Here is a 21,009-nt window from a genome sequence, read left to right as displayed (position 1 = left end):
AGGATTTCATGAAAAACTCAGAACCTTGTCCTTCTTTTTCTTATTTCACTGTGGCCCAGTGGAAACTTTTTCATAGACGCATGCTGTGCAAGGACCAACCTTGGGGAACTTCCCAGGATAAATACCCTGTTTAGAGGGAATAGGGCTTTCAAGAAACCAAGCTTGCTGCTGGGTGGAGCCCTGGGCTAGGACACAGAAGCCTGGGTTCAAGTCCATCCTCACACCTGTGGCCGAAGGTTCCCCCTCAGTGCCCCCGCCCTGGGAGGCTGCAGCCTCATATGAGCTGTGTGGCCTTGGACAAGTCATTTCACCTCTCTGGGCCTCGATGCCTCACCTGCCAAGGGAGGATGGTGAGCTAATTAGTACTGGCCTGTGGTAAGTGTCCAGTAAATAGCAGCTGTGACTTTTACATGCAGTAACTTCTTCCTGAGCCTTTCTTTTGAGTGTAAATTATTTCTTTTATAGATCACAAGGACCACATGGATGAATCATTTCTAGACTTAAAGACCCTCGGGATGGAAAAAAATGTTCGGAAAATATTGGATGCAAAACCTGACTTGCCAACTTTTTCAAGAGTAGAGATCCGAACGGTAACCAAAGAAACTTTGTCTCTGCATTGACTGACACGTGGGGAGGGTGGGCATGAGGACAGACACGAGCCGTGTGCCCTGGCACCACTGTATACATCATTGGTTCGAGGCCAGGTCCTCCCTGATGGGCTAACACCTGTATGGACTGGTTGGTGCCTGGCCGTACCAGTGATCCAATGTTTGAATAGAAAGGCGGCTTCCCATCGTGTACAGCATGATATAACATTGCACTGATGCTGGCCCGGACAATCTCTGGGCCCTCCTTTTCACATCACATGTTGTATTCTGCAGAAAAGATTCAACAAGCTAATGTACAACAGTATGTCATGAGCTTGCCTAACATTTGCTTTTTGCTATAAACTGAAAAACATGAACACATAAAGGGCAGCCAAAGGGAGCCATGATGATTAAGAAGACACAAGTTCTAGAATCAGAGACCTGTGTCCTAATCCCAGCTCTGCAAGCTCTGTGACCTTGGGCAGGCTCCTAACCTTTCTGGGACTTCAATTTCCCAGCTGTAAAATGATGATGGAAAAATTAAAGGAGATCATTATGTAAAGTGCTTATCCCAGTGCCTAGCTCATAGCGAGCACTTTAATAGATGATAGTTATTATTGTCAAACAGTATTTAAAGAGTATTATCCAAGAAAACCTTCCTTTCTTAGGGAGCATAGTTTGTGTTTTCCAGGATTTTCAGAAGTAATTTGATTGTTAGGTTGAAGGTGCCCTGTATCCTAAATGGATGTTTGATCGGGTGTTTGACTGAAACATGACAATGGACAGCTCAGGTCAGCGTGGCTTGCTGTGGCAGCTGGTCTAAACCAGGTTTGGGAAAACATAATAAAGCCATCCTATCTGTACCAGCATTTTCTCCTACAATTTTTCTAGACATTTGCTCACACGTCTAGAGGTGTGAGTCTTCAGAAACGTGTTGGTCTTCCTGATAAAATCGAACCTTCCTTCTCTGAGGTTGGGAGTAGAGGGACCGTCTCCAGGTGGGGAGCTCAGCTGGATCTCACGTCCTGATGGTCCTGCTTCCAAGATTGACCTTCCCCTTGGCAACAAGCCCTCATCCCACCACTGACACCACAGAGCAGGAAACCTCCCAACTCTCAATCCTCCAAGGTTGGCAGTAATTAAAGGAAAGAGCAGGAGGAAGAATAGCTGACATCTGTGAACTGCTTACTGTGTGCCAGGCGTTGAGCTCAGCCGGCTCCATGCCTTATGTCATTGAACGATCGTAGCAGCCTTGTGTCATAGTTACTATTATTGTCCCCATTTAACAGATAAGAAAAAGCAAGGCTTCAGGAGGTCAAGTACCTCACCCAAGGTCACAGAATAATGATTGAAGACACACCAGGGGTGTGTCCCTGGTGGTGTGTCTGCTAGCCTGCAGAGACTGGGTGGGGACTGTGTGCTTGGATCCTGTAGCCTAGGCTCTTCCTTAGTGACCCTCCCCTCAGGAAAAGAGGGGGCGTCTGGAGAGGTACAGAGGATGCAGCTCAGGGTAGCTGAAGACACTGAGCAGCATCTCAGGTTCTTTTTGCAGCAGATCTGCCCGGTTTATTGTCATCTTCAGATACCCTCTTTTATTCTCATCTCCATAGATACATAGACAAATATGTCCACTCTTATCTATCACAGTCACTTTGGGGGCCATTATAGTTTTTTAGTTGTTTTGTTTTTAAGCTCAGAGGTTTTCAGGGTAGTGCCAACAAATGCTAGGGCTAAGAGATGCTCATGGCAAGCATTAAAAGCCAATTTATTTTTTAAGGAGGCTTATTAGGGTTATTTGTAGTCGTTCAGATCGGGTAACCTATTCAGACTGGTGGCCATTCCATGCAGTCATTTGGGCTTCCAGCAGCCAGCTGGCTGGTTGGGGTCTTAGGGAGATGCAGCTGCAAACACTATCTGCATTGTCTCTGGAAAGGGTCTGAAGTGATGCCCACCCACCAGGTTCCAGAGCTAGGAGAAGGTTGGGCCAAATTTTGTGAGGGTATGGTTTCTGCTGCACAGAAATGAGATTCCTTTAATAAAAAGGAGGGAGGCTATTTTCCACTTAACCTTCATTCGTTCATTCAACAAACATGCCCACTATGCACCACTCGGTGCCAGGTGCCATGCTGGGCACAAGGAGGGAGATAGTGAGCAAAAGCCGCATGGTCCCCATTTTTCTGGAGCTTGTCTTCTCAACATCGGCGGTACTGATTTTTTGAGCCAGGTAACTCTTTGTTTGGGAGACTGCCCTATGCATCGTGGGGTGTTTAGCAGCATCCTTGTCCTCTACCCACTAGACGCCAGCAGCAATTATGACAACCACAAATGTGTCCAGGCATTGCTAAATGTCCTGGAGGGGGTATGGTGGCCAGAGTCACCCCCGGTTGAGAACCACTGGCCTAAAGGGAAGACAGACGAGACGGTGGCCAAAGGACGGCACAAGTGATGCATCATTTCAAAGGCAGTCGTGCTCTGAAGGGGTAGGAACACAGTCATAAAGAAAGCAGTTCACAGAGTCAGACTGGATTTAAAACCAACTCTCTTGGCGTGGACATATATACACACACACGCTACCAAAGGTAAAATAGATAGCTAGTGGGAAGCAGCTGCATCACACAGGGAGAGCAGGTCGGTGCTGTGTGTCTACCTAGAGGGGTGGGATAGGGAGGGTGGGAGGGAGACGCAAGAGGCAGGGGATATGGGGATATATGGATACGTATAGGTGATTCACTTTTTGATACAGCAGAAACTAACACACCATTGTAAAGCAATTATACTCCAATAAAGATGTTAAAAAAATTAACTCTCTCAAATTATTCTTTAGTATCTTTCCAGTTCTTCCATTATTCTTTGGGTTATTCTTCTGGATGTAGAAAATCATAATGGAATGCCAAGAGAGTTTTTCTTCTTTTTTTTTATTTCAGCCTCAAAATGGCCTTTCCAGCCCAGGGTCCATCATGGTCTCTGAGAAGTTAAGGAAAATGGATGTGGCTGACGCTTTAGATCTTAGTGAAAAGCTGGTAGGTATACCCAGCATCAGTCCCCTCCTGTCCAAACCTGCGTGCCCTGCAGGTAGTTTAAACATCAACGCCACATACATGTTTAGTTGTTACAGTAGCTCCACGAGACCCATCTCCTATCCCAGCATGGGCTGGAAATTGCAGAGCCCAGTTCCTTGCAAGACTGGGTAGTAAGAATGAATGTTTATGTCTGTTGTCATTCCCCCTCCCCACTTCCCCCCAATTCTCAAAAAGGCATAGTGTAAATGGATGCGGGGGAAAATGAAAGTCGTAGTAGAAACCCCAAATGCACTCATTTGCAAAGCATGTGTTTCTTCTCTGCAACTGCAGAAAACGAATGAAACAGAATTAGACGTTTGCCTCCTCAAAGGGGCCACCAGCGGTCTTGGGCCAGGCCTCTTACCTGTGAAACGCTTTCTCGTAGTACTTGGACATGAGCAAAACCCTCGGGACTATGCTGAACATCAAAGGTATGTCAGGTCACGTGTCCATGAAACACCTCTCCCCAAAAGAGAGGGAGAGATTCTACCAGCTTCGACAAAGAGACCTGTACCTGGTGTTTGATAAGATCACCCTACTCAAGAACCAGCTGCAGAGAAAAGAGGAGCTTTTGAGACGATACGAGAAGGACATTGAACAGCTCAAGTATGGCCCATGTCTCCGGCAAAAGGCCCAGGCCTCCATTCTCCAGGCTAAACCTCGGTGCAGCTGCAGACCCGTAGGGACCAGGACAAGAGGACAGAGGCCTGGGTGTGGAGGGGGGAGGCGGGATGGTGACTCAGGGCCTGATGGACCCAAGTCTCTGGGCAAGAAAGCAGCAGTTAGAGTACCCTACTGTTAAGGAATAAGGTGCACCTTTTATAAATGTGTCTGATGTTTCACCATGTGTGTGCTTTTCGTAATTCCATCGTATTTTCAGTAGTATCCGTTCCCCCACCCTCTCTGGGAAATTGGGAGGGGCTGGTAGCATAACCGTTGCCCCCTTCATGCTGCACGTCCACAGCCAATGGGCTATTTATTCTGCCCTCTAGTCCCCACATCTTCAGCCTTCCCCCCACTTGTAAGGAAACCGCGAAGCCAGGCATATATGGAAGTGTTCTGAGGATCTCCCAGGTCAGGAGCATTGGTGGTGAGTGAGAAAGCTGAGGAGAAAAGAGACTTTGTCTCTCCTGTGTGCTCAGGCAGAGCAAAGTGTCGGTTCAGATGTACCAGTCACAGGTGGCAAAGCTGAAGGACGACATCTGCAAAGAGGCCGAAGAAAAGGCGCTGCTGAAGGAGGCCCTGGCGCACATGGAAGAGCGGCTGCACCAGGAGAAGAGGGTCACCAGGGCGATCAGGCAGCAGAAGGTGAGAGGTCCCTGCTCGGAGCAGAGCCTCTGAGGCTGCCCCTCAGCTCCCTTTAGAAACAGCCAACTGAGGTCCCAGTGGGATCCAGGCAGCACAGAATGCATTCGCTCATTGCAAAGGAAGGTGGCAGAATAGCTTTAGCGTTAGGCAGACTTAGGTTTAGACTCTTGTTCTGCCATTTACTGTGTGACTTCAGGCAGCTTTTTTTTTTAACATCTTTATTGGAGTATAATTGCTTTACAGTGTGGTGTTCCTTTCTGCTGTATAACAAAGTGAATCAGCTATATGCATACGTATATCCTCACATCCCTCCCTCTTGTGTCTCCCTCCCACCCTCCTTATCCCACCCCTCTAGATGGTCGCAAAGCACTGAGCTGATCTCCCTGTGCCATGCGGCTGCTATCTGTTTTACCTTTGGTAGTGTATATATGTCCATGCCACTCTCTCACTTCGTCCCAGCTTGCCCTTCCCCCTCCCCATGTCCTCAAGTCCATTCTCTACATCTGTGTCTTTATTCCTGGCTGCCCCTAGGTTCATCAGAACATTCTTTTTTTTTTTTTTTTTTAGATTCCATATATATGTGTTAGCTTAACCTCTCTGAGACTCATAGTCTAGCTTGCCTCTATTTTTTTTAACTTTCTTTTTTTAAATTTAATTTTTATTTTATATTGGAGTATAGTTGATTTACAGTGTTGTGTTAGTTTCACGTGTACAGCAAAGTGACTCAGTTATACATATACATATATCTATTCTTTTTCAGATTCTTTTCCCATATAAGTTATTACAGAATATTGAGTAGGGTTCCCTGTGCTATACAGTAGGGCCTTGTTGATTACATATTTTATATATAATACTGTGTATATGTTAAACCCAAACTCCTAATTTATCCCTCCCCACCACATTTCCACTTTGGTAACCATAAGTTTGTTTTCAAAGTCTGTGAGTCTGTTTCTGTTTTGTAAATAAGCTCATTTGTATCATTTTTTTTAGATTCCACATATAAGTGATATCATATGATATTTGTCTTTGTCTGACCTACTTCACATAGTATAGTCTTTAGGTCCATCCATGTTGCTGCAAATGGCATTACTTCACTCTTTTTTATGGCTGAGTAGTATTCCACTGTATATTTGTACCACATCTTCTTTATCCACTCCTCCATCGACATTTACGCTGCTTCCATGTCCTGGCTGTTGTGAACAGTGCTTTCTGAGACTCATAGTCTAGCTCATCTGTATTTTTTTAACTTTTGATAATTCGTGTATTTTATCTTGTTTTTTCTATCCAGATAACTATTTTTTCTACCAGTTTTATTGAGACATAAGTGACACACAGCACTGTACTGAGCTTAAGGGTGTCCAGCATCATGATCTGACTTCCCTGCCTCCTGCAATGATGACCACAATCAGTTGAGTGAACAGCCCGAGTGTTTTTAAAGGCGGCGCTTCTGATTTTCATTGTTCTGCCAGGTGCCAGGGATACACCGAGGAATAAGCTCTCTGAGAATAAAGATTTGGGTTTGCTATTCTGAGTAGCCAGAATAGTACTCCAGTCTTTCTGACTTGGGGCTGTGTATTTGTACACGCATGCTTGCGTGTATGTGTGTACATGTGAGTATGTGCTGTGTGTTTGCATGTGTGTGTATTTGCATGTGTGTGTTTGTTGCCTGCATGGGCTCTAAGGAGGCCAAGGTCATAGAAGGGTGCCCTTCTCCTCAACCAGGAGGTGATGGCCAGATAGTTCCTTGCAGAAGCCTGCCCTCCATCCTGCGAACCTTCCAGGCAACAGGTTTCCAGACAGCAGGCTCTCTGACTTAGAGCCCTAGAAATGAAAAGTGGCTGTCCTGCTCTGAGGGAGCCTGGATGCGGTGTTTCCAGTGCTCACCACTGTGAATTAAACATCACAGGCCTTAGTCTGCATGTGTCATGGGGCTGCCTCAGGCAGAGGACAGTTTCCTTTCACACCAAGCAATGCCAGGGAGAGCTGGGCCAGTGACAGAGTTGTGACTTTCCCTTTGATGTGCCCTCTGGAGAGCTCACCCCTCCCCGAAATGCCCCCCCCCCCCGCCCACAGAGCTTGGCAGACTAGGCCCCAAAGCAGAGACACCAGACCACAGAATGGGACAGAGAAGGGCCCAAAAAAAGCCATTGTCATGTACTGAAAACCTGAGGATTTACATAATCAGGCTTCACATGCATTATTCATGGGCTGCCTCATTCATACACAATGCAAGGGACATGCCAGCCTGTTTGTCAGGAAGAAAACAATAATACATTTTAAAGTTTTGCTGGATCCTAAAGGGCACTTGTATACATCTGTCTTGGCATCCATTCCTTCCAGGGAGTAGATCTTCGTTGTCTTTAAGCAGAAATGAACAGAAAGTAGAATTCCTCTTTCTAAGTTTTACACTTAGTATTTTCACAAGGAGCCTTAGTTTTTTAGCCTCCTGTATAAAACTTTGAAACTCTTCACCCGTTCACAGAGGTGGCAAGGTTGAAGCACTGAGATGAAATTACACATCTTAAGCTTCAGAATTGCCCCCCCCCCAAAAAAAATGGAGTTTGTAGTTTTAATGTTTGATCATCTCTTCACCAAGCAGACCTTTCAAGAATCAAAAGTCCTATATCCACACTAATATCTTTGGCTGTGAAAATGAGACTTGGTATAAGATGCTGGGCCTTCACAGCGAACTGGGCCTGTGGCTCTGTCCATGTGGCAGAGGAACGGGAAACGCGGCCCAGGCCGTGCTCACTCGAATCCACATCCCACATCCCTCGAGAAGCCGGCAGTGTCTCTCAGAGTTCAGAGGCCAGATTTGGAGTCAAACAAATAGGGGTCAAGCCCCACCACTGCCCCGAATGACCCTGAGTAAGTGGCTTGACCTCTGTATCGCAGGTTCCTCAACAAAAGCAACCAAAACTGTTAGCAAGGGGCCTACTCCGTGGGGCAGTGGGAGGGTTAAATGGCAAAATGCCTGCAGTGCCTGGCACATCACAAGCCCCGTTTCTAAGGGTGAAGAATAGGCAGCTCATGGATGGGTGGGGATTCCTCTATTTCTTTCAGGGAGCTTCCTGCCAGCTGACGCCTTCCCCGGTCCTCCCAAAGCCGCCAGCTCTTACGGGACGCGCTCTTCTCTTTGGTGAATACGACTAGGCCACGGCCAAGAAAGGACCCAGATACCTTTTGTGAATGGGCTAAGGCTGGGATTTTCAAGAGGAAATTTTTAAATGCACAGAAGTTGCCACTTGGGAAGCACGCAAGCCCTTTCTCAGGGCTTGAAGTGGAAGAAAGGCTGAAGGGCAGCGGCTGCTTCTGGCAGGAGAAGCCGCTCAGCTCTCCTGCCAATCAAATCTCCAGCCAATCAAGTCCTGGCTAGGGGGCGTGACCACCGCTTTGTCTTGTGGTCTCAGCCAGGAAAAGCCCCTAACCTTCCCTCTGCTTAATTAGCTCAGATCCCTCTTCTTTAAGATGAGAATAAAAATGGCACCTAGCTCGTAGCCTTCCCAATGGGAGCTTGTATACAAAAGCCTTAGCACATAGGACCACAAAGCATTCACCCTCTCCTACCATCCTCATTATCCTCACTATTCTCTTTAACTCACTATCTTCCAAGATTTCCTTGGGCCCAGGTATTCTCAAGATTCTGGCTTCCTCCGTGCCACTTCTGTGTTTTGTTTGTTTGTTTGTTTGTTTTTGCGGTACGCAGGCCTCTCACTGTTGTGGCCTCTCCCGTTGCGGAGCACAGGCTCCAGACGCGCAGGCTCAGCGGCCATGTCTCACGGGCCCAGCCGCTCCGCGGCATGTGGGATCCTCCTTGACCGGGACACGAACCCGTGTGCCCTGCGTCGGCAGGCGGACTCTCAACCTCTGCTCCACCAGGGAAGCCCCACAATTGGTAGATGTTGTGTAGGAGGAGCGTGGGATGGGAGGGGCTTGGGGTGGTGCTCTTCCGCCCACAATGATGAAGTAGAACCATGTGGCCAGGCCTATGCAGCATACGGATAGAAGAAGGCTAAAGAAAAAGACCCTCCCGCACCCCCTTCATCACATCCCAGTGTGTTCAGTAAAGTTCAGGAAAAGCAGGTGCACAGGGGCCAGGCTCTGCCCTTCAGTGCCCAGTTGCCCACTGACGGAACTTAATCCAGGAAGGAATTTTGCAGCAATGTTCAAACTGGGGTTCCCTGGAGCCTTTGGGTGCCATGGAAAGGTGTGACTCTCAAAGCACACACACCTTTCTCCCGCCAGAGAAGCTCTCCATTATCTTATACCCCAAGTTCCTCATGGGATTTTGCTTGGATAAACGGTTCTGCAAAAAAAAAGGCGGGGGATGGGGTGGGAGAGAAGAAGGCTGTTGGTTTAAAACTAACCCCTGCTTTATAATATCTGGGAATTTGGATAGTGATTGTCTCAACTGAGTTTGTGATAAATACTGAGTGGCTGCAGGCTCGAGGCCTTCTCCACGGAAAATGCCTGGAGGGCAACTGTCAGTTCAATACGGGCCCATCAGCCTTCACAGACAGTCCTCTGAGGGTAGAGTTAGCATCCTTCTGGGAGAATGGAAGAGTCTTGTAAGCACCTATGCCCTGTCCCAAAAGACAGCCTTATTTCCTCCCTGAGTTTTGTGACTACCCGGTAGGGTTGCCAGATTTAGGGGAAAACAAACAAACCAAAAACACGATGCCCAGTTAAATTTTAATTTCAGATAAACAACAAAAGCTATTCAGTATAAATGTCCTAAATATTACACAGGGCATATTCACACTCACAAATTTGTTGGCTTCATTCTGGAATTCAGATTTAACTGGGCATCTTGTATTTTATCTGGCAACCCCTCCAACATTTACTGAGCACCAACTAGACACCAAGCAGGGAGGTTCTGAAGCAGGTGTCGCAAGATGGCAGCCCACAGATATGTTCCATTTGGCTCATGGGATTTTTTTTTTAAGTTACATTTCAAAATAGGGCAGTTTCCTGGAATACTCTGGATTTCCAGCTTCTCTGGGAAACTTGGAAGATCTGGCGACCCTAGGCCCACAGACCCACAAGCCACCATCACAAGCCTCCATCTTCCAGGCCCCTTAGAAAGGCGCTGGGCTCGTGTGTTTGTTGCTGTCCACCACCACCCCAGCTCACTTCACCCACTTCTTTTCCTTTCCTGGCCGCTGTAGGAATCAGGTTGGCGACCCCAGTGGATGCTCAGGGCTCTAGGAGAACGTCTCCTTCCTGACACCACTGCACATTCACCTGCGGAGTGTCAGTCTGCAAGGGAGACCCCAGTTCCCTCTCACTTTTGTGTCTCCAGTGCCTAGGGGATGCTCTTTCTTTGACGAGCTGCCCCTGAGGTGCAGGGTCTTGAGCAGATCAGGGTCAGCAATAGTAATCAAACCCCAGGGGAGCGGCAAGCTCCAGGTTTTCAGTGATGCTGGCTTCCCAACAGGCCCCTGTAGTCCCTGCCAGGGAGGTTAGCCACTGGGGCTTTCAACATTTCCACTGGGTGGAAAGCCACTGGACATCTACAGCCTCTTCCACTGATCTAGGAGGCTCTGCTTCCAGCTAAAGCAGATCTGTCCTCCAAGAAGAATACAGTATCCTTCGTAGCCTTCTTGGTTGACCACCTCCTTCTCTGCTGGAATCTGGAACAGAGATTCCCTAAAAGGTGCAGCAGGACAGTGTAGCGTTGCCCCAAAGCCACACCCCCTTCTGCAGACCTCTATCCTCACCTCCTCACCTAGGAAGGCTCAACATTCCATCCAAATGGGTAGCATCTGAAAGTTGAGAAAAATCCATTTTTCTCTGATGCAAAAGGCAAAGAAGAACATACGCTAAATTTTGTCAATATTCTTTCTGTGTTAAAGAGACAAATGTTTGGAGAGCTGATGAAGAACTCAAAGATGCAGAACTCACATTTCCAGGTGAGCCAGAAGAGAGAAGAGAGAAAACCCTAGAACGTCAACAGGAAGCCCAGTTGACAGTTATCCCACATCTATTATGTACTGAGCATTTGGCATGTGCCGGGCACAGAGCCAAACTCTCGACGTGCAGTATCTCTTTTAAGCTTCACAACAACCCTATGGGGTGGGTGTTGTTATTATACCCAATTTACAGATGAGGTGTCTGAGGCTCAGAGACTTTCTTTGTCCAGAGCCACACAGCTCAGTAGGAGAGCTGGGAATCAGTGCAGATCTGACACCCAGGTGAGTGCTAGCTTTTCTTCCTTTAGGTTATAAACCTCCAGGTAATAAACCTGATACATTTCCAATGGCATTTCTCTTAAATTTCAAGGAAGCATCCTCTAGAATTCTCTTCAAAGTTGAGAATTAAGACTATGAAATCTTGAACATGTTGAAACATTGCCATTGACAAATCAGCCCTGGAACTGGAATTAAGTCAGTCCACGTTCCCACTTTGCAGACAGTAGAGGCGAGCTCTCAGGAAGCTAGAAAGCCAAACACATTTTGGTTGAATATGAGAGAGGAGACATTCAAGTTTGATAAAAGGCCACAGTCATGCTGAGGCAACCAAATTATCATGGGAAGAAACGAAGATATTCTAGGTGAGGGATATATTTGAAAAATAGAAGCTTCTCAACCAGCATCCTTGTGCTAAGACCAGAAGGTGGTTACTCCCCAGAGCAGGATGTTAAGAGGATAGAGAGCATCCTGAGGGCCCCACTTGATCTGAGACGTTTGCCACCCTGCAAAGTGGAAACGACTGGAAGTTTGTTACTTATTCACTCACATATATGACTGAGCTGGGAGGAGGCAGAAACTGCCCTACATCTAGGTTTTGTCTGAGGACCACCTGCGGATGTGAAATGGCAGAGGAGATATTGGGATGGGTCCCGGATGTTGTGGGAACATTGTGCTTCTCTGAGATGTGAGACGCCCTGGAACTTCACGCTGCCTCTGGCTTTAACAGAAGCAGGGCAGATGGTACTTCGGCTAAGAGCAAAGAGCCAGCTTCCCATTCTCCCTGCCCTCCAGCCTGAGCTTAGAAGTTTGGTGTCTAGGATCTCCTCAGTACAGAAAGGTTTCCTCCAGGTTCCTTGCCAAGTGTACCTTGGGCGACTCCTTCCCCAAGAGTGGGCCTTGGGCTTCCCTGGTGGCGCAGTGGTTGAGAGTCCGCCTGCCGATGCAGGGGACACGGGTTCTTGCCCCGGTCTGGGAAGATCCCACATGCCGCGGAGCGGCTGGGCCTGGGAGCCATGGCCACTGAGCCTGCGCGTCCGGAGCCTGTGCTCCGCAACGGGAGAGGCCACAACACTGAGAGGCCCGCGTACCGCAAAAAATTAAAAAGGGGGGGAGGGGGCTTTTTTAAGGATATAGGGGTGAGTGCCTCATAAAAACTGGGAGCTGAAAGAGAGCCTGGCCTCGAAATAGAACTGGTAAGCCATCAGATCTCAGGCATCATCTCTTTTACACACACACAAGCATGCGCACACGCACACACAGGCCGTATCTCCTCTCTGTGTCTCTGTGTGGCTCCCCTGATCTCTGCTCTCTCCAGTCATGTGACAGGAAGGAATGACCTCATGGTCCCCCAGTTCAAAAGACCAGCCCAGGAAGCAAGTGGCATCTTAGAGCCCATAACCCCAAATCCTGGGAGTGACCATCTTAAAAGCCCAGCCCGTGCCAAGTGCCCGATCAGCTATGACCAGGGACAGAGTTACACACATGGCTGCCTGGATCCAGGAGTAGTGCTCAGAAAAGGGTGAGACAGACCCCCTAGAGTATGCTGCATTTTACCCTCCTAAGACATCAGAGACATAAGGCATTCAATTCAGTAACAGCTTTTCGAGAGAAAGTCCATCCCAATGAAATTGCCTATAATCAGAAACTGCTGGTTCAAAAAGAGATGCAAATGTCAGAAGAAAACATTATCTGTGTATCTGGAAGAGTGTACACCAAAATGTGAATAAGGTTACTTGTGGGTAGTGTGATAATGGTGGATCATTTTTCCTTCATTTTGCTCACGTCTATGTGTGTATATAAATATTTTTTACAACAAAGATTTTATTTTGAGTAAAAAAAAAATGCCATTTGAGAAATATTTGGGGATCTCCCTACAATTATAGAGTTTGGGCATTTGTTGCTCTTGCTTGTTGTAGGTTGGAGCCAGAAAAGGCACCCCAAAGATGGACCAAGGAAGGGAGATGCTGAAGAGAGAAATGTCCAGCAAATCCAGCCAGAGCCTTCTGTTTTCTAAACCTGGTGGAAGGAACTAGAAACGTCGTCCCGCTGGGCCTCGCGTGATCCTCCGTGAGTCAGTGTAACTCTTCTGCGTCAAACTACTAAGATGCTTTGTTAGGACATTAAAGGTTGCTACCCTAGTGTGTTGCTTCCTAGACTGGTATTTTGCACAATACTGTATTTTGGAGTGTGTGAGGAGAGGGGTTCTTTTCACAGATATTATGAATGTAAATATACGCAGGCATATGAAGAATAAGTTTGAAATTCAGACTCCTAGGCCTGGTAGATGCAATTATGTGTTTGGGTAGTGACAAACCCAAATGTCACACCTCCAAGGAGCTCTGAGAAGCCCGCAGTTGAGAAAACCCAGGGCGTGTACTGGGGCCACAGGACAGAATGGTAACCTCAGGGCTGTTGGGGCCATGGTATAGTGCATTTATATCTGAATTGATTATAATAAGTGTGAACAGCAACCAGTTTTATCGCTTCCATAACAGTGAGTCATGTTTATAGGGCGCTCTGCGGTGTTCAAAACACTTCTCGTCTAATCCTCTCTCAAGCCCTGGGAGGTAAATAGCATTATGTTCCCCATTTTACAAATGAGGAAGCTGAGGCCCAGAGAGGTTAAATGGCCCGCCTAAAGTCACACAGCTAGTAAATTCAAGAATTGGGTCTGGAACCCAGGTTTCTAACTCCGTCTCACGCTGCCCATTCTGCCGCACCAAGACAGCCCAGTAGGTCAAGTCCCAGGCCATCAGGACAGACCAAGTACCCAGTCATCAAAGAACACACACTGCCCAGGTGGACACACCCCTTTCCCGTGGTGTTTGAAGAGACCCTCATTTTTGCCTTCTCTCCAGCCATCTGTTCTCTCCCTGCCTTTCTTGTATGGCCAGAGACCACCAAACAAAACAGGAGGAAGAGCCAGAAGCCATGAATATCATTTATTTTTTATTTTTAAAAAGGCACAATAAAAGTATTTTGATATTTTAAAACCAAATGCATTCTTTATACTGATTAAAACTAGAAGGAAATGGGAAAAATGATTGGCATGATCTTCCACTAAAGGTACTTCTTACACAATGAGAAGGGGGAGCATCACCTGACCTTAAAAATAATCTTGAAAATCCCAGCAGTTTTCCATAAAGAACATATTACTTATACTGTACCATATCCCCAAAATCCAAAACAGCAATCTCCAGCACCAGAAAAGATCACTTGGTCAGGCAGTAGTTAAGTAGCTGGCTCATGTTTGGAAGCCAAATTGTGTGGGGAAAAAAATACTTTGGTTGAATACAAATATTTGAATTTGCATAAGTTAAATGTAATGCCTATGTGACTCCACTGTATTTGAGGTCTTTCAAAGGACGTGTTAATCTTTATCATATCAACATTGCAACCCACAATGGCAATGTCCTTTCTTCACTCCTTGAACTAGATGGTTCTTTAGGTGTCTCCTCAGCCACACACCCCTTTCTCTGAGAATGCACATTCCCCAACCAGCTTTACCCTACCTACTGCTGCTCTCTTGGCCACACCTGACTGGCTGATCAGTAGATAGTCTACCCAAGCCAGACCAATCAGGTTTCTCTTCTAACCCAAGCTGGGCCAATCAGCACCTGTGCCCTTGATATTTGGAAGTGGGACACGGAGTTACCACACAGGTCATTAATGGCCCGGAGCTGAAAGTCTTGATGCAGTTCCCAGCTGGGGTGGCCATTTCTCCCACTGTGTTTGGAGAAACAAAGCCAGTCTTAAAAAGAGATGGCCAGGATAGATAAGCAACAGGTAGAGACAAGAAACCAAGACCCAGGGAATTCCCTGGCAGTCCACCCTGCGCTTTCACTGCCAAGGACCTGGACTCAATCCCTGATCAGGGAGCTAGGATCCCATAAGCCACACCGTGTGGCAAAAAAAAAAAGAAGAAGAAACCAAGACGACCCCCAGAGAGACAGTGCAGCAGACACTACAAGCCCCTTAGTCATTGCCTCCCTCTACTGTATAAGCAGCACGCGAAATGCCCTCATTTCCCAGCCTCCCTTGCAGCTAGACCTGGATGTGTTGTTCAGTTCTGGCCAGTGACATGCAGGTGAAGGCCCTGGGCAGGGCTTCCCTTCTGGAATTAAAGGCAAGGCTTTGCTAGGAGAAAGTTTTTCTCTTTGTCCCCTTGCCTTGTCTCCTTTTCCTCTCCTGGAGCTCGGTCTTGGAGCTGGAACAGCCATGTTGGGGATCACCAGGTAACAAGCCAGAGACCAAAGCCCACCTCAAAGGACAGTGGAGTGGAAAGACATGAAAAGCCTGGGTGGGAGCCTAGTGGCATCACTGTGCTCTGCACTGTACCTGAACTGCCTACCTCTGTACATCCTGTTGTAGAAATACATAAATCTTTTCAGTTTCAGCCACTGTAGTCAGATGTACCTGTTTGTGCTGTGGAGGAGACCACTCAAACGTTAGTGACTTAAAATGGCAACTATTATTTCTCATGATTCCATGAGTCAAGCTGGCCACTTGTACTGGTCTGGTTGGTTTGGCTGGGGCTAGTTTAGGGTGGCTTCGTGTACATGCCTGCCTGGTCATTGCCAGGCAAGCTGGGTTAGGACAGTGGTTCTCAACTGGGGGCGATTTTGCCACCCAGGGGGCATTTGGCAATGTCTGGACACACTTTGGTTGTTAAACTGGGGTGGGGGTGATCCTATCATCTAGGGGTAGAGGCCAGGGATGCTGCTAAACACCCTGCAGTGCACAGAACAGCTGCCCACAACCAAGACTTATTTGATCCAATATGTCAATAGTACCGAGAATGAGAAACCCTGGTCTAGAAAGGCCTCAGCTGGGACGTCGGATTCTGCCTGGTGTGGTCCCTCATCACCCAGCAGGCCAGACCAGGCCACGTGTGGTGGGTACAGGTTTCCAAGAGCAACAGGAGAGAGAAAGCCCCAAAGCACACTTTTCAAGTCTCCACCTGCCATGTGTTTGCCAACATCTCATCAGACAAAGCAAGCCACATGGCTAGAGTTCATTTGGGAGGGGCTCCAAATTTTTACCATCTACCCACATCCAGGTTTCTGTTATTTAAAGCTGAAGGCAGCGCGCGCCCAGAGCGTTAACGGGCGGGGGCGGGGGTGTGGAGTTGGGAGGTCAACTGGGCCTCCTGGTAGCCTCCCTGAGTTCAACCAATCCAGTGAGGAGAAGCCGTGGGCGGGGCGAGCTCCACTGCCAGAGTGGCGTGAAAAATTTCCCAAGGCAGAGCGAAAACCTTTCCTGAGCGACTGAGCATGCCCGGTGGTGAAAGGTCCAGCCCAGCTTTCACCACATCCCAGACTCCAGAGAGACTTTTCTGAAACCCAGAGAATTGACCATGTCCTCAAACAGCTTAAAAATCTTCCAGGGCTCCCCCATGCCTCCTCAGGAAAAAAAGATCACACTTCAGTGGGGTTTTTATGCTTCATCCTCAACCAATTTCTTCAGCCACGTCTCCCACTACTTTTGCAAGAACTCTTTTGCTCCACGGATGTTGAAAACTTGCAGCTTCTCATACATACCATGTTCTCTGTGCACACAGGTTCACCTACCTGCGATTCTCTGCCCAGGCCCTCTCTACCAGGATAATTGCATCTGTGCTTTCTAGGTCTATGAAGACAGTCATGCTTCATCCCTCTGGCATAGCTCTTGTTTTTTTTTGTTTGTTCGTCTTTTTTGCATCTTTGTTGGAGTGTAGTTGCTTTACAATGGTGTGTTGGTTTCTGCTTTGTGGCAGGGTGAATCAGTTATGCATGTGCATGTGTTCCCATGTCTCTTCCCTCTTACGTCTCCCTCCCTCCCGCCCTCCCTGTCCCACCCCTCTAGGTGGTCGCGGGGCGCCGAGCTGATCTCCCTGTGCTGTGCGGCTGCTTCCCACTAGCTATCTATTTTATGTTTGCTGGTGTATATGTGTCCATGGCATAGCTCTTCTTATTCTGTGTTGTGAATATACTCTATGTGCTCCATGTCTTATATTCACTAGAATGTGAGCTACTTGAGAGCAGGGGTCCTGGCATATTTTATACCTGTATGGAACTCTAAGACCTACCATGGTGCCTGGCACAGGATAGATACTCAATAATTGCTTATTGAATAAATGAATGGATTATGAGCTCCATGAAGGAAAAAAAAAAAGCTGAAGGCATTCCAACTGATGCAGAAAGTTGCCCTGATTCCTGATGACTTTCTGGTTCCTGGTTTCTTTCCTTGGAAAGGCCCATTCCAATGCCTGCCCTTGGGTTCCACTAGGACTTTTTGTATCACTCAAGATTCTCTGGTTGCAACCAACAGAAATCTCCTGTGGCTAACTTAAACAGAAAAGGAGTTTACTGAAAGGAAATGCGGAAGGTTAGAGAATCAAAGGGCAAGCAAAGCGGAGGAGTCTGGACAGGCAGGAGCCATCTTTTCTTCCCCGTAGATGTCCCCTTTTTTGCTTCAGCCGGTTTGAGTTTCTGTTATTTGCAACCAAAATGGCATTTACTAAGACGCTCTGCACAGCCCCAACTGGTAGCTCTGAGAAGCTACCAGCGACCTTTCTTTCCCCTGACGTTGTACCAAGGGACAGCAAGGTACCTGCAGTTCCCCCCCAGAACTCCCAATCTTCTGATCCCCCAAGAAGCTAAGCCAAACAACTTCCTTCCACCCTTGCCAATGGGGGCCCATTTGGATTCGTGACTTTGCAGATAAGGTGCCCTTCTCCAGCAACTTGGCAGAGCCAGCAGTGCCTGCTGTTGTGGAAACCAGGGTCATGAAGTGTCTACGGAAGAAAACAGCTTCCCCTGGATCCGTGTTGCAAAGTGTGTTCCTGGTAAGTGGAGTGGTTTCCAATTTTTTAGGGTCTTAGGAATGAAAGCAATACACTAACGATGAGAGGAAACACAAAATCTGCTAATGCATCTATTTTTTTATTATTATTATTTTTAAATTTATGGCTGCATTGGGTCTTCGTTGCTGCGCCCGGGCTTTCTCTAGTTGTGGCGAGCAGGGGTTACTCTTTGTTGTGTTGTGCGGGCTTCTCATTCCATGGCCTTCTCTTGTTGCGGAGCACAGGCTCTAGGCATGGAGGCTTCAGTAGTTGTGGCTCGCAGGCTCAAGAACGCAGACTCAGTAGTTGTGGGGCACGGGCTTAGTTGCTCCGCGGCATGTGGGATCTTCCTGGACTAGGGCTTGAGCCCGTGTCCCCTGCATTGGCAGGCGGATTCTTAACCACTGCTCCACCAGGGAAGCCCCTCATGTACTCTTAATGCTTCCCCCTGTTGAGGACAAACAGGAGGAAAAAAGAAAGGGCAGGGCTTCCTTGGTGGCGCAGTGGTTGAGAGTCTGCCTGCCAGTGCAGGGGACACGGGTTCGTGCTCCGGTCCGGGAGGATCCCACATGCCACCGAGTGGCTGGGCCCGTGAGCCATGGCTGCTGAGCCTGTGCGTCCAGAGCCTGTGCTCCGCAGCGGTAGAGGCCGCAACAGTGAGAGACCCACGTACCGAAAAGAAAAGAAAAAAAAAAAAGGGCAATAGCAAGGTTCCAAATGAGCTGAGAATTGACCTTCTAAAAGGGCTCTCAATCTGGCCTCTGGTAGATGTCTGTCGGGGTTTCTGCCCAGCCTAGACCCTCCTCAGGAGAGAAGACGTTTTGGGCTTACAGTGGGCTGACTGGTGGCCCCAAAGATCTCAGGCTCTAATCCCTGGGACCTGAGAATGTTACCTTACAAGGTAAAGTTTTGCGGATATAAGGATTTTGAGTTGAGACTATCCTCGCCCTAAGTGCCATCTGTAAGTGTACTTATAAGTGAGAGACAGGAGGAGATTATATACAAAGAAGAGGCGGAGGCAGTGACCACAGAGGCAGGACTAGAGTGCTGCACCTACAAGTCAAGGGATGCTAGCAGCTTCTGTGGTTAGAGTCTTTTGAACTCCTTGGCTTTTCAGCTCCTAGGCTGTTAGATTTGAATCCGCAAATGCCCCAAGGAGAAAAGCTGCACCAAATGTCAAGCTTGTGTCTGTGTTTCCCTTCTCTCCAGAACTTGGCCCACATGTCTTGGTGTCTCTCTAACATTCAGATGCCAGCGAACAGATGTTTTCTTACTTTATCCAGGTTTTCTAAAATTTCTTTAGACTTCACCTGATCTTATGTTATTATTGAACTACCATCTCAATTACCCCTAGGAAGAAAATTTACAATTTTTAGAGAAAATGGAACCCTAGTACAGTGTTGGTAGGAATGTAAACTGGCACAGCCACTGTGGAAAACAGTATGGAGGGTTCTCAGAAAACTAAAAATAGAACTACCATATGACCTCGAAACTCAACTCCTGGGTATAAATCTGAAAAAAACAAAAACACGTGTTTTCAAAAACATGTATTTGAAAAGATACATGCACCCCAATGTTCAGAGCATCATTATTTACAATTACCAAGATATGGAAGCAACCTAAGTGTCATCAAGAGATGAATGGATAGGGGCTTCCCTGGTGGTGCAGTGGTTGAGAGTCTGCCTGCCGATGCAGGGGACACGGGTTTGTGCCCCAGTCCAGGAAGATCCCACATGCCGCGGTGAGGCTGGGCCCGTGAGCCATGGCCGTTGAGCCTGTGCATCTGGAGCCTGTGCTCTGCAACGGGGGAGGCCACAACAGGGAGAGGCCCGCGTACCGCAAAAAAAAAAAAAAAATTTAAAAGAGATGAATGGATAAAGAAGATGTGGTACATATAACCAATGGAATACTACTCAGCCTTAAAAAAGAATGAAATTTTGCCATTTGCAGCAACATGGGTGGACTTGGAGGGCATTGTGGTAAGTGAAATAAGTCAAACAAAAACAAATACTGTAGGATATCACCTATATATGTAATGTAAAAAATACAACAAACTACCGAATATACCAAAAAAGAAGGAGAGTCACAGATACAGAGAACAAACTAATGGTTGCCAGCGCGGAGGGGGAGGAGGGTACAATACAGGGTGGGGAGGTGAGAGATGTAAACTTCTGGGTGTACGATAGGCTCAAGGATGTATTGTACAACACAGGGAATATAGCCAATATTTTGTAATAACTGTAAATGTAAAGTAACCTTGAAAAAGTATATAATTTTTTTTAAAAGAAATCATATTGAAAATTGGAAACAATTTAAATGTCCATCAACAGGAAAATGCACATATAAATTATTGTATTTCCCTAGATGGGAATCCTACATAGCAAGAAAAAAAAGAAAAAGAAAAAAGGGATGCCAGCAGCCACCAGAGCTGGAAGAGGCAAGGGATGGACTCCTCCCTAGAGCATCCAAGGGAGTTTGGTCCTTCTGAAAAACCTTGACTGCAGCCCAGCTGATGCTGATTTGGCGCTTCCAGCCCCCAGACCCATGAGAGAATACGTTTGTTGTTTTAGGCCACTAAGCTTGTGGGAATTCATCACTGTGTTTAGCAAACCAACACGGGGCTCAATCTTCAACTCATTAGAGACCAGCCCCCCACTTTGATCTGAACACTTCTGGACTCTTCCTATACGGCAGGAGTGCTGTGGGAATTGCACAAAGGACCTTAGTTGTTTTGTATGTGTGGAAACAATCAAGTAGAAAATTATTCACGTTGTTCAGAGACTAGCTCATGGATGTTTAGTACGTAAAATATGGAGCATGGATGCACCTCCGTCTAAAAGGAAGGCAGGGAGAATGTTAGCTGGGAATGGTAGCAATAGGCTGGAGCCCTGAATAGTGCCTAGGAAGACAAGGAAGTTATCTGCAAGAGTAAATTAAAACCAAAGCAGGAGGTCACTTTCACCTCAAAATTCCCGAAGGCACACTCGTCCTGCTTGTTCACTGGTTCAGACTTCTCAGAGCTCTCTATCTTTTCACTACAG

At 47.3% G+C, this 21,009-nt stretch overlaps 1 protein-coding gene across 1 annotated transcript in view; it reads left to right on the top strand.

Annotated features, from left to right (window-relative positions):
• Positions 1 to 13,178, top strand: part of LOC309808836 (forkhead-associated domain-containing protein 1-like) — a gene marked incomplete at both ends in the record, with an annotated part of 87,951 nt that extends 74,773 nt beyond the window's left edge. The window contains 5 exons of the mRNA XM_082629409.1: positions 466 to 590; positions 3,512 to 3,607; positions 4,032 to 4,252; positions 4,789 to 4,954; positions 13,062 to 13,178. Coding sequence (XP_082485535.1) covers positions 466 to 590; positions 3,512 to 3,607; positions 4,032 to 4,252; positions 4,789 to 4,954; positions 13,062 to 13,178 — 725 coding nt within the window. The remainder of the gene's footprint in view (positions 1 to 465; positions 591 to 3,511; positions 3,608 to 4,031; positions 4,253 to 4,788; positions 4,955 to 13,061) is intronic.
• Between the last annotated feature and the right edge of the window lie 7,831 nt (positions 13,179 to 21,009).

Source organism: Mesoplodon mirus, assembly GCF_964341445.2.
Source record: "Mesoplodon mirus genome assembly, chromosome: 7".
NCBI classification, from domain to species: domain Eukaryota; kingdom Metazoa; phylum Chordata; class Mammalia; order Artiodactyla; family Ziphiidae; genus Mesoplodon; species Mesoplodon mirus.
Note: the sequence above shows the minus strand (reverse complement) of the source record. Positions and strands in the feature narration are given on the sequence as shown.